The 12537-nt window shown below is 46.7% G+C and overlaps 1 protein-coding gene and 1 pseudogene across 4 annotated transcripts in view; both read right to left on the reverse strand.

Moving 5' to 3' along the window:
• Positions 1-12537, reverse strand: part of KEL (Kell metallo-endopeptidase (Kell blood group)) — a 35747-nt gene continuing 23210 nt past the window's right edge. For 3 of the 4 annotated variants that reach the window (XM_066616466.1, XM_066616464.1, XM_066616463.1), the window contains 5 exons: positions 11218-11328; positions 9829-9896; positions 6638-6804; positions 4482-4577; positions 1-2584 (listed from right to left, as the gene is read on the reverse strand). In XM_066616466.1, the coding sequence (XP_066472563.1) occupies positions 2408-2584; positions 4482-4577; positions 6638-6804; positions 9829-9896; positions 11218-11328 (619 nt within the window). In that variant the 3' untranslated portion in view covers positions 1-2407. The remainder of the gene's footprint in view (positions 2585-4481; positions 4578-6637; positions 6805-9828; positions 9897-11217; positions 11329-12537) is intronic. The other variant, XM_066616467.1, reaches the window with a different exon arrangement.
• On the reverse strand, positions 5597-5713 carry LOC136642571 (5S ribosomal RNA; annotated as a pseudogene).

A 12537-nucleotide genomic window follows, 5' to 3' on the forward strand; every position in this document is an offset into this window, starting at 1 on the left:
TTTCAAAGTAAAATGGAATTTTATTTGAAAGAAAGAAATCCTCAAATTAGCAAAAAAAAGGCTGCAATCCTATCCATGCTTACCTGGAAGTAAGCCCAGCAATGGGACTTACTTCTGAGTATACATGCATAGGATTGGGCCCTAAGGAGCTTGCATTTGGAATGATGAATCAAGGAAGAGATAAGCATCTTCCGTATTGCAAAGAAAATAATAAAGTCTAACTAAGCCATTCTAGTACTTATATTTCAGCAGTTGATTCGACATTCCAAGTCTGCAGCAATGAAAGGTCTGATCAGTAAGAAAACCGGCAGCATGTCTGCATGCCAAAGGTGGAAAAGGTGGGAGGTTTGATGGCTCTAAAGCACCTGTCCTTATAGAAATATTGGTCCAATCAGGAAACATCCACATTCTGCTGAATCATGCTACTTGGGATATTCTTGCAGTCAGGTAGCCCATGTCACCTGAATATTGAATTATTCTCCAAGGTCCAGACACAATCCTCACCGCTGAACTATTTCAGGACAATAATCACCCTCGCACAGCTGTGTGTCACTCCTCCAAATCAGAAAGGAGTGCATGAACCAAGAACCATGACTCTGCAGAAATATTTTACCCTTTTAAATCATATAAAGGTCATATATTCTAATAAAGGTCCCTGCAATGAAATACAAAGAGGTCCCCTAGATCTTCCACAAAATCCTTTCTTCCCGCCCCAACCCTCCACCAGGCAGAGTGAATTCGCATCCCAATGCACGTCACATTTCAAAACTTTCAAAAGAACTGCTTTTCAATAGGGTTGTAATCTAACTTGTCCACTAGATGTCGATTCCAAGCTGTTGCTTGCAAACTTTCACTGCAGCTAGACACTAGACACAGGCTATATCGGAAAATACAGAATAGAAAATTACATCTATGTGACAGTTCACTTCAGGCAGCAGACTGGCATCTCTGTTCACTCATCTTCCTCCACTGCTCCTGCTCCCTGAATTGGAAAGGGCAGAGCAAAGAGTGGAAGTGTAGAGGAGGGTAAGAGAGGGGCAGCATTTGGCATGGCACCTTAGGTGCCAGGAGAACTTGGGTTGGCCTGGCACTACCCTTGTAGCACCAGCCGCAGATAGGATTTTCCCATCCTCCGCCCTTACCAGGTGCCACTAGTCTCTGCTTCTACCCTATTAGGTTCCACCCTCTGATCTGCCAGGCACCACTCTTTTGTTTCAGGCTCCATCCCCAAGTTTCAGGGTCTGAGCCTCAGGAAACCCATCGCCCCTAAGACAGTCAAGCTTGACAATTACATCAGCGTCACCTGGCAGTAGGGTTTTCACAGATATAGGTGCTTGGATGGTAAGATCTCTTAGTGAGGGGGCAGGAAGGGGGGTTTTCTGGAAGACTGCCTTAAGAACAGCAGTGGTCCTATCTCATTTTCCTACCCCTGTTTCACAGAATATACATGGGACAGCAATGCAATGGCATTTATAGGAAATATACACAGAGACGTCTTTTCCTTACAAGTGAAACTGTGAGCAATTTTTTATAAATACACTTTGATTAAAATTTGGTGGAACTAGTTATGATTGCTTCAGGGGTTGGATCAAGCCTGCAGGTTGCCAGTTGGCTACCTTTGGGTGAAGCCTCCAAATGAAGCAATGGGAAGGGAAACACAATCTCACTCTTCTCGATTTTGATTTGTAGGGCCCACAAACCAAATGTCAGGCCTTCAATATCACTGAGGGAAGTCAACTTGTACCTGAACTGGGCCACTTCAGACAATGGAAATACTTGTCTATGCATCACTGCCTCCCACCCCCCCGCCCCCAAACTTAGAAAAAACAAATATGTCAGGAAGGAAGCAAGACAGAACCCATCTCCCTGTCACCTAGTTTTCTAAGTATAGAGGAGCAGCCATTATAAAGCCTCCACCTCCAATCTGAAGCCTAGGCACAGCTTTACCATCAAAGTGGGAATCAAGTTGTGGTTTGGGTTCTACATAATGACTGGAACAAACCATTGTTTGGCATGATGCCCAAACATAATCTCAGTTCTGAATCACCTCAGATGGGGCTACAGTTGTCATAAGTCACTTGCCATCACTTTTATCTTTTGATAGAGCCTCTTGACATGGCACGAGAGACTTCTCAACTGATCTTCAGTTCTCCCATTGTCAAGAACCCTAGGTAGATTAGGATGTGAAAAATGGTATAGAATTTCTATGGTGTCTGATCTCTGTATTCTCTTCTTTCTTCTTAACGACACTGGAACCTTCTTCCAACTCACCCAAGTTGGGTGGAAGTTGCAGAGGAAAGAATGGCAATTGCCCAAGGGCAATTTAATGCCACTAAAGTCTCATGAGCCCACAACTCCATTCTCTGTTATTTTGCATTCAGTGGTTCCATCTTCTTTTCAGGTTGTTTCACCAGATGCGGCACTTCAGAGCAGGATTCATTGGTGATTTACTTGGACACTTGAAGTGTCTGGAGAAGTCCTGGCTGTTGCTTAAGCTTCCAAGGACACGGAGTGGTGGGGGGCTGTGTGGATCTCTGCGTAAGAAATCTTGTAGCTCCTCAAGGTTCTGGTGACCACACATTGTCTGTAGAGAAGGGGAGCCAAGCCAAAAAGTGATACTGAATGAGTCATTTTCCCCATATGACTTCATATACCTGTTTCCCAACCTTTACCTTACCTTTGGGTGGCTGAATAGAAAGGTTTGGAAACAAAATAAAGAAATTTCTTAAGGCAAACATGCTTGTGGAACTCCGTGAGGGGAAAAGCCGCTTGCCTTGAGGCAGGGATTCCCACAGTATGATGCCTAGGGTGTTGTGGTCCACTCATAGGGGCACCATGGGATGTTCCCAGTAGCCCTTCCTACCTGTTTTCTCGGGTGCTGCCATCTTGAATCTTGTCCAAATCTCACAAGATTTGGTCAAGATCCAAGGCAGTGTTACCCAACTGAGCCAGGAAGAAGAGGTTTCAGGGACGCCATGATCAGGGTAAGTTTGGGAATCAATGGGCAATTTGGAGTGGAGAGACAGCAGGCTGGAAAAGACGACTACTGCTATTTCTCTGCACCCAAAGTGGCTTTTTTAATTTATTTATTTTTTAAGTTTTGGGGGTCAGCTATGGATGCTTGCATGTAATGTATAGATAGCAACTAGCTGAGCCCAGAATCACATGGAGAATGTTCAGTCTTTCCTGGAGCTGTTTATTTTGCAGTGCTTTCTGTAATCGATATGATTGCTACAATAAGGCATTCAAACCACAGAAGGAATAAATGATGAGTCTCTTCTGCTGCTGCAGGTGGAGAAGTGCCCATGTGCTGTTTAAGGATGATAATGCCTCAGAGACTTAGAAACAAATCAGGTATCACTTTTGACAGCTGTGTTCCACATGTCACCACTACCTTCTCATGTCGGTCGAGACATCAAAGGAGGTGGCTTGTGCAATCCATATCAGCTTCATTAAGTAGGATTTTCCTTTTTGGAGTGTGGCCTGTTCACAGATACTGATCTGCTGAATTCTCATGGTTCCAATAGGAGACATTCAATTAATTCACAAGGGATTCTCCAAAAAGAAAGCCTAACCAGTGTTTGGGGGTGGTTTCACTGTGGTTTCTAGTCAAATAAGTTGTGCACATTTGGGTGTGCAGACAGCCCAATCCTGAGCTGCCCGGTGCCCAAAGCTGCAGTGGTGCCAAAAATGGCTGCTGCAGCATTCTGCATGCCCAGAGGGCAGTACCAGTGGCTCCCCCGGAGAAGGGGATTTTCATCCCCTTCCCCAGGTAATGTGAGTAGCCCCACAATGGGGCTACTTGATTCTATGGGAATCCAAGGGTGGGCATAGAATTAAGAGCCTCTGTGTTGGGCTAGCGGCCCAACTTGGAGGCTCAGGATCTGGGGGAGCAAAGCTCCACCAGTCCTGCCTCTCTCCTGCCTCACTCCCTCCCCCTGGCATGCCATCTCCCCACTCTCCCTCTACCTCCCCCTGCCCTGAAATGCCTCATCTCCACCTCCCCCCATGCCCCCACCAAACTCCCTGCTCCCCAGCGGTCCAAACGACTGCTGAGCAATAGAGCATCAGTGCTCCACCAGCACTAGCCCAGCCGGTGCTGAGGGCTGCAAACGTGCCTTACAGCATGTTTGTGACAGTGCACACTGGCAGTGAGCCATCAGACTGGGCTATTAGACTGCTATGAGCACCTATTGGCCAGAGCCCATGACCTTGCTGGCTATCCGTAACATACTTCTCCCCCACACCCTAGTGCCTGGAGTATTTTTTTTAAGGTAATAATTGCATTTTTTTTTACCATGGTGTGTGGAATGACTGTGTATCTGCACTACAAAAATGAGAGGTGCACTCAAGAAAACATAATGGAAGAAAAACAAGGATATGAAAATTCTAAGAACAAAGTCATGGGTGAGATTAATGCAGCTAGAGGCCAGGCCCATTAGAACAAAGGAAAGCAGAAAAGAAAGCAAAGAATACATTACATGAGCAAAGCTGATGAAGAAGAGCTGATCATGTGACAACCCAGGCCAAGGTAACTCCTTCACCCATTTGTGCTTTGCCATCCAATTTCTGTAGGCCTGCGGGCAACAAGAAAAAGTGAAATCACAAATCTCAAAATCCTCATACATTTCACAACTTTCCAAGAGCAACTTCTAATGAGAAGCTTCCTTCCCTCTACTCTGTCAGGTTATACTCAGAGAAACTGAGATGCCCACAGATTGTGTAGTGGTTGTTGCTTCTGCCTGTTCCTTCTCTGGCCCTTCACTCGCCCTCCTCCCCAACCTGCCCTACCAGTTGGGACTTCAGTATTGCTTTATAACAGGCTAGAGAGAGAAAGAGAGAGATAGAGAGAGAAAAGAAGCAGAAGCAGCATTGCTGGTTATTCCAAAGGAGCACAAGTTATCAGGTGGTTTATCCCCAGTGTGGCTCAGGATTTAGTGAGAAATGGAAGATGAGCCTAGATGCCGCTGCATTACATACTGCTATTATTATTTAAACCACCTCCCATCTGTCCTTGCCCAGCAGGAAGCCCCAAGGCAGCGTACAACAGTCGCAAAGAATAATAATGATTCAATATGAAACATCCAAAATACAATTCAATCAGCACAGCAGCAAACCATCAAAAGAAAGTCAGAGCAACACATCCCGAAGAAAACAACTGCAACAGAGTCAGATCCCCAATGGAAAGAGCACACACCAGCTGAGTGACAAGCTGCTTTGTGTGAGCTATTTAAAGCAGATAGGCAAGCGACACTGACCCTAGGGAGCAGGCTGGCTTGTCCAATGCAATATCTCGTCACTGGCAGCTGTGTCTCCATTGGAAAACAATTAACTCAGAGCCTCGGTCATGAAATACGTTATTTCCCACTTGATGAAAGGCGGATTTCTGACCAATGGACAGAAACATTTTTAGGACTTTCTCTGACTAAAAGTCTGGGGTTGGGCAGGGGCCACTCTGGGGACAATCTGGTTTCCCTAACTGGCCACTGCCACACTAGTCTATCAAATGGGGCCAGTTCCATGATAATTCCAGCATTTTGTTGGAGATGGTGCCACACATGGTTGGCCACCTTCAGTCTCGAAAGACTATGGTATAAGCCTACAGCACCTGATATTCCCAGTCGGTCTCCCATCCAAGTACTAACCAGGCCTGACCCTGCTTAGCTTCTGAGATCAGACAAGATCAGGCATGTGCAGGGTAACAGTAGTGGACTTTGAAAGGAAGTAGATTAATATGGGTGACTGCTTAATTAATGGGTGATTAATATGGTTGAAATATGGATGATAACTGCATGGACAAGAAGTGTGCATGCTTAAATACTTAACTACAGTATTTGCATATCAGGAGCACCTTTAATCCAAGACACTCACAGCACACAGCACCTGCTCTTTCATTAAATCCTGGACATTTTAAATGAAGAAGAATATCCTTCATGAAAATCAAACTGGAGAGATAACTTAGTTCTTTAATCTGCGCCAATACTGGTTTTGATTCAATGAACATCTGAGTGCACAAGAGAAGGCTGGCATCCTGAGCAAAAGTAAACCCCATTGAGTTAAGTGGGATGCGAAGTGCAAACCTAAGCAGATTTCCTCAGAAGAGAATCCCACTGGTTTCAATGGACTTCGTTCCCTAAGAGTGCAAATTATGGGCTATGTCAGAATGCCAGATGCAAGGGAGGGCACCAGGATGAGGTCTCTTGTTATCTGGTGTGCTCCCTGGGGCATTTGGTGGGTCGCTGTGAGATACAGGAAGCTGGACTAGATGGGCCTATGGCCTGATCCAGTGGGGCTGTTCTTATGTTCTTAAATTTATGAAAGGTCACATCAAATAGATAACATTGTCGGAGATACAAACATGCCCACGCAATTGATGGGAACTGTGAACGTGTGAGAACACCAGTATCTATTCATTGTGGGATTGTCTGCAAAAGAATATGTGTGTGAATGGATACAAGAACAAAGTATAGGAATACAAGAAGAAATTAGGTGAACCCCAAGAGGGATAATGTGAATACTTCCTCTCCCAACAAGAAAGAATGTGTAACTAATACGGTAAGGAGGGGATGGCTGCAAGGTAGGACTAAGGAGTACCTGCAGCGCTGTGTGGGTTCTGATGACCATCTGATTTTGATACCTGGTAAGCGATGGCAAGTCCCCCAGTGTCAGCTGCATTCTCCGGAAAGGTGAAGGAGCCATTGATGCTGTGGCCCTTCAGGGAATAGCTCTCATATTGCTTCACAAGACAGTCTATACCTTCTGCTAGAACTTTTGTGTCACAAGCAGAACAGTTCTTGGGCAACACTGTGGAAAAAAGGAGAGCATGTTCTAACTGGTGAATTAACACTTTAGTAAATTTATGTGACCAGCAGTGCAGTCGTATGCAGTTTCTCTTCTGCAGCCAGGAGGGTATGGTGAGTTACCACTTCAGTAACTTGCATGTGACCTTCATTCCAGTCAACCCACACACACTCCCAATAAGGATAGAATGGGGGGGGAAGGGACAGGAGAAAGAAGAGTCAGTTGCATCAGCTTAGAACTTCCAACTATCCAGGACTGATCCCTGCCTCTCCTTGGGTCTATAACTAGGGTTCCCAATCCATGGTCCATGGACCACTGGTGGTCCGCAGCGCACTCCCAGGTGGTCCGCGACCTCTCTGGTGAAAAAAGAAAAAAAAATGCCCTTCCAGGAAGAAAAAAAGCCTCTGCAGCGCCAGCAGCCAATCAGAGCAGCTCAGAGCAGCTCAGAGCCAATCAGAGCATAGCCTTTCTCTACCTCCCTTCCCTCCTTGTCTGTGAGTGCCCAGACAAGCAAAAAAGTGAAGCGCAGGTGCCTTGTAAGGTGCGCGCGTTTGTGCAGCCTCCTGGCTCTGCTGCATGGAGAGGAGAGGTGCCCTGCCACCGCTGCCTCCAGCCTGCTGCCTCCATTCCTTGACTCTGCCTTGAGGTGAGCCCTCACAGCCTGGTTTTTCAGGAGTCAAATCAGGACTGCAGCCAGCCTGGGAAGTCTCTTGGATGGGTGGGCGGGCAGGCTGCCACCGCCGCCGCCGCCACCAGAGGAGGAGGAGGAGGAGGAGGAGGTGGGGGCCCAAGGAGGGGAGGAATTGGAGTAATGAGGAGGAGGAGGAACAGGCTCCCAAAGGCATCGCTGGCTGGCTGGCTGGCTGGGGGAGTTTCCCTGGGAGTGGGTTTCTCTGGATGTGATTTCCCTGGGAGTGCAGACTCCAGCTGGCCAGGGAACACAGAGGAAGGGAGTTGGAGGCAGTGTGGCAGCAGGAGAGGGGAGAAACAGTATGCTCAACCCCCAGTCCTGGTACCCCCTCCCCAGTTGGTAGGATTGGGCCCCCCTGGATGTGCTCTTCTAACGCCCAGGGGTGGAGCAAGGGATCCAGGCAACCAGGTTTTGGCACCCCTTTTGGAGAGGGAAACAGGCAGCACCTCTGTTGTCTTACTGCAAGCTGCCCACCTGGGGAGAAGCAATCCCAGAAGTTGCAGAACAGGCACCACTGTAGCCAAGTACAGCAGGTGCAACCCCTGACTCTTCCTCCTCAGAGAGCAATAGCAGCTTTGTCCATGGGGAGCCCTCCCTCACCCCACACTTGGCCAGTTCCCCTATCTCCTCAGATTGCAATCCTATGCATGCTTACCTTGAAGTAAGCCCCATTGACTATAATGGGACTTACTTCTGAGTAGACATGCCTAGAATGGGGCTGTTAGTCACACCGTAGCTGTGATGAACTTCTCCAGAAATTTCTCCAATTCCCGTTTAAAGGCATCTAGTCTAGACACCATCATCACATCCGGGGGCAAGGAGTTCCACAGACGAATGGCAGAGTAGGCAGCTGTTGTTTTGTGGCTGCAGCCTACCTATAGGCTTGCTCACACTCTCTTAGCTCCAACCAAAGTAGTCCACAGCTAGAGCATGACAGCAATTAGAAGTGAAGAGAGGCTTTTTTCCCCCTAAAGACCTTGCAGTGCACACCAAAAGGACTTTTCTTCCTGAGACATACAGCAGCCATTCTGAGATGTTTCTCTGAGCTGGTGCTTCCTTCACACCACTCTCTTCTCCTTCAGGACCCACCTGCCTAAATTGTGTTGAACACCTTCCTAAGGACTCTGGACTCACAAGTGGAGGGGAGCAGGGCCAGGGCTGTGTAACAAAAGGAACTGCGGAGGGACGTGTGTGCTTTTTGTTGGTTCATTTAACTACCTTGCATGACTTGTCTATAATCCCCTTGTGCTTACCCTCCCTCTTTTTGAGGTGTTTTTTCCACACTTAAAAGAGGCAAGGGCTGTGCGTAATGTCGCCTGGTGTGGGGGAAAAGAGACTGGATTGAATTGGTGGGTGTGAAAACCTCTGAGTTGGGGGGCAATTATTATGTGTTCCATGTATTCCATGTAAACCCAAGACTTTCACAGCTAGTGAAGCAAATGCAAGTTCAACCATCACATTAATTATTAAATAATCTTCCTATGTATTACAAATTTAATTGCATTTTTTGTGTGCGAGGGTTGGGGGGTTGCATGTGGTCCCCGCCATCTCAAAATTTTGCCTTAGTGGTCCCTGAGCTCCTAAAGGTTGGGAACCACTGGTCTATACAAATATTTTTGTCATTCAGAGCCTGGCTTTTTAAACAATACAATGCAGAAGGGATTCAGGGGAGGGATTCTTAGTTTTTCTTCCATTCTATTGGGTGGTTGTGGATAGTGGAAACTTTTAATTTGTCTTGGGCCTCGTTTATATGGTAAGAGGACATGAGTTGGTAGCTGTTTTGCTATTTTCAGCAGGAGCAGAGTTATCTGTAAGGAAGACAGATGAGTAGAAATGGGACTATTGCTGAGTTTTTGAAGTAGGGATTTTAACTTTGTTCTAACTTGATGAGCTTGGTGGTTTGCAGGCTACATATTTAGGTTGGAACTACTTTGCCACTTCACGGACAGAAACTGGAGCCATTAGTCCTCTTCAGCAAAGCAGTACTACAGTGGGGAGAAGTGGGGAGAAAATGGCTTTACCCATCACCCCTGCAGGCCCCTGTTCATTCTGCTGGGGTCCCAGACTCAAGTTTCTGACTTGAAATCATGACTGAGGAAAAAAGTGGTTGTGGCAGTGGACATCTGCAGAGAAAAATATAGCTGGAAGTAAGGTTAGTTCTCACCTGCCGCTCTCCAGAGCAAACTGCCCCCTCCTGATGACACTTTGCCCATGAGAAGTGGTGTCTGATGAGTTCAGGCCCAAAAGCAGCTGGGTACTTAGTTCTGGCCTTAGACTCCCACAAGCCAAAGCAACAGAAGGTCCAAGAGATTTCCCACATTTTTTGCAGTACGTACCATAATAATAGAAGGAGTGCAGCAGCTCATGTGCCATGAAAAAACCCATGGCTCCAAAGTTCACAGCACTGAAAAAGACAAAGAAGAAGGGCTTAGAAACATCCAGGGCCTATAGACTAAGGGATGCCTTTGTGGGAAGCCTGTAAAAAATATCCACAGAGAACCGCCTGTTTTATTTCCCTATGGATTACTCCTTCCATATTCTCGGCCAGGTTAAAAAAAGCTAAGAAGTTTTTTGTTGCAAAGGACTGAAGTGTGTAAGAAAGAGGCTTTGTACGAACACTTGTCTTTTACTGTCCCATTAGCCTTTCTGGTCAATCAGGTTTGGTAGGTTTTTGTAATGCTTTTGTCAAGGATGGGAACACGACTCAAGTGATTCAAGTCCAATTTGTGAAAATCAGTGCTTTTTGCTGACTCCTGTACACTCGAGTCACACACTTAGCAAAACACTTGAGTTAAAGGCCCCTGACTCGGCACTTGGCCCCACACATACAGACTTGAGTCTGTCTGTGTCTGGGTGTGCTTGCTTATTGTTTTTGAGGCGTGAAAATCCTTGTGGTGCCATCATTCAGACCGGGCAAGCAGCAGGGAGGTTCCAGCCAGAAAGCAGAGAAGGGTTAATGTTTGCTTTTGCCTCTAAGCAGGAGGGGGAAGGCGGGAGCAGGCTCTCTTGCCTGTCTCTAAAGGAACCAACGGTCACTGGATGAAGGATGAGAGGTCTGATTTGTTTCTTTGGATGAGGGAGGGCAGGCGGAGGAGCCCAAGGGGTTTCTTGCCTTGGAATTGGTTGGAGAAGCCCAGGGGAAAAGGAGGCTGGGAAGTGAGGAGAAGGTTCGTAGAGATCACGCTTTCCAATTGCATGGCTGCTGTGAGCTCCATTGTTACTTGGGGGGAGGAAGACCCATTGAATGACCGGCTGCAGTGAGTCTACTTCTAAGTAGAACTGCAAAGGATTGGGTCATCCTGCTAAGCCTCCCAGCTGCTGCATGTGACCCTTCTCCCTCTTGCCACTTCTGATCCCACTCTCTTGCAGTCCATCCAACCCCCTCCCTCCTTGTTTACAGATGGGATGGGACGGCAGGGGAGTGTTAGTGTTAGAGGACTCACACACATACACACAAACACACACTAGAAGCAGCTGTTGTTTTTTTTTTCCATGCCTGACACATGTATTAAAAAGACTCATGATTCAAGTCTTTTAGAGTCGTGGAAATGCCCCAGGTCACTCAGAAAGTGCCCTGTAAAGACTCATTTTCAACTTGAGTCACAAGGGCGAAGACTCATGACTCAACTGAAGTCAAGCCATGCTGGATTTGCCCATCCCACTGCTTTCTGCAATATAGTGTAGTGGAGAGGTTATTTGGTTATCAGCGTTACTTCTACCCTTACCTGGGAAATTCAGTATGGAAGAAGGGGCTACGAAACATTCCAGCAGGGAAGACAACAGCATGGCGTCTCAGGGAGTAGTAGGAATGTACAGACCAAGGAACCACTTCCCAACTGAAATAAAGAATGTAAAAAATGAGAGTGTCCGGGGAAGAGCAAATCCCAGAAGAAGGCAGGCTAGCCAAGGGGAGTAGTTCCTAGTGGTTAGTATGCATGCACCCCTTCCACCTTCCCATGTTCCCTTTATTGGATTAGCAACTGAATGGGAAGAATCTTGGTACTTTGTATCTGCTGCCACCATCCCGGTCTACAAAGACCAGGCAGAGGAGCATGTCTGGGAAAAAACACCCCTCCTAGGAGAGCATGGAACTCCAGCGGTACTTATTTAAAAAAAATCCAACCCACAGTAGTGTCTGCAGGTGAAGAGACGTGATCACCCACTGAATTACCCACCAATATGGACTAGGCAGACACAGGTTCAAAATACAAACATTAAACAAGTCCAAAAGAAAAGTGAATTAAACAAAATGGGAAAAGAAAGGGGGATAGTAAAAGTACAAGCAAGCAGGTGGAAAATGCCTGGACTTGGCTGGAATGGCCAACAAAAAGTTTTGATCAAATTGATGCCGTCACCAGTAATGCCCGGTAGACGGAGCTGGGATGCTACACAAAAGATGCTCTTACAGCCTCCATTCATCACAGACAGAGAAGGAGGAAATGACTCAGGCCAACATTTTTTTTTTCATCCCTCCTCTTCAGCTGCTCAGCGGTTCTCACTTTGGAACTTTGTTATCTGGTGTGCTCCCTGGGGCATTTGGTGGGCCGCTGTGAGATACAGGAAGCTGGACTAGATGGGCCTATGGCCTGATCCAGTGGGGCTGTTCTTATGTTCTTAACTACAATTCCCAGAAAGCCTTGCAGGTCTCTTGTTATCTGGTGTGCTCCCTGGGGCATTTGGTGGGCCGCTGTGAGATACAGGAAGCTGGACTAGATGGGCCTATGGCCTGATCCAGTGGGGCTGTTCTTATGTTCTTATGGAAATAGCATGAAGAAGTGGTTCACAGATGCACAGTAATCACACGATGACCAAAATATGAAGAGATGAGTTGCATGTGTGAATTACTTATCATCGATCTATCAGACAGAAGTTTTCACATTACTTAATGTCACCTCCAAGGTCGTATTTTTCAATGGAGTCAGCTCTCACTTTCACAGGTTTTGGTGTTCCAAATAATCTGATCTTTCTGGAATGGCGCCATTGCGTCAGCAGCAATCTGCCACTCTTCCACTTAAAAAATTTCTGGGCTTTGTTCTCACTGCTCT

This window comes from Tiliqua scincoides, chromosome 2, assembly GCF_035046505.1.
Source record: "Tiliqua scincoides isolate rTilSci1 chromosome 2, rTilSci1.hap2, whole genome shotgun sequence".
In the NCBI taxonomy this organism is placed as follows: domain Eukaryota; kingdom Metazoa; phylum Chordata; class Lepidosauria; order Squamata; family Scincidae; genus Tiliqua; species Tiliqua scincoides.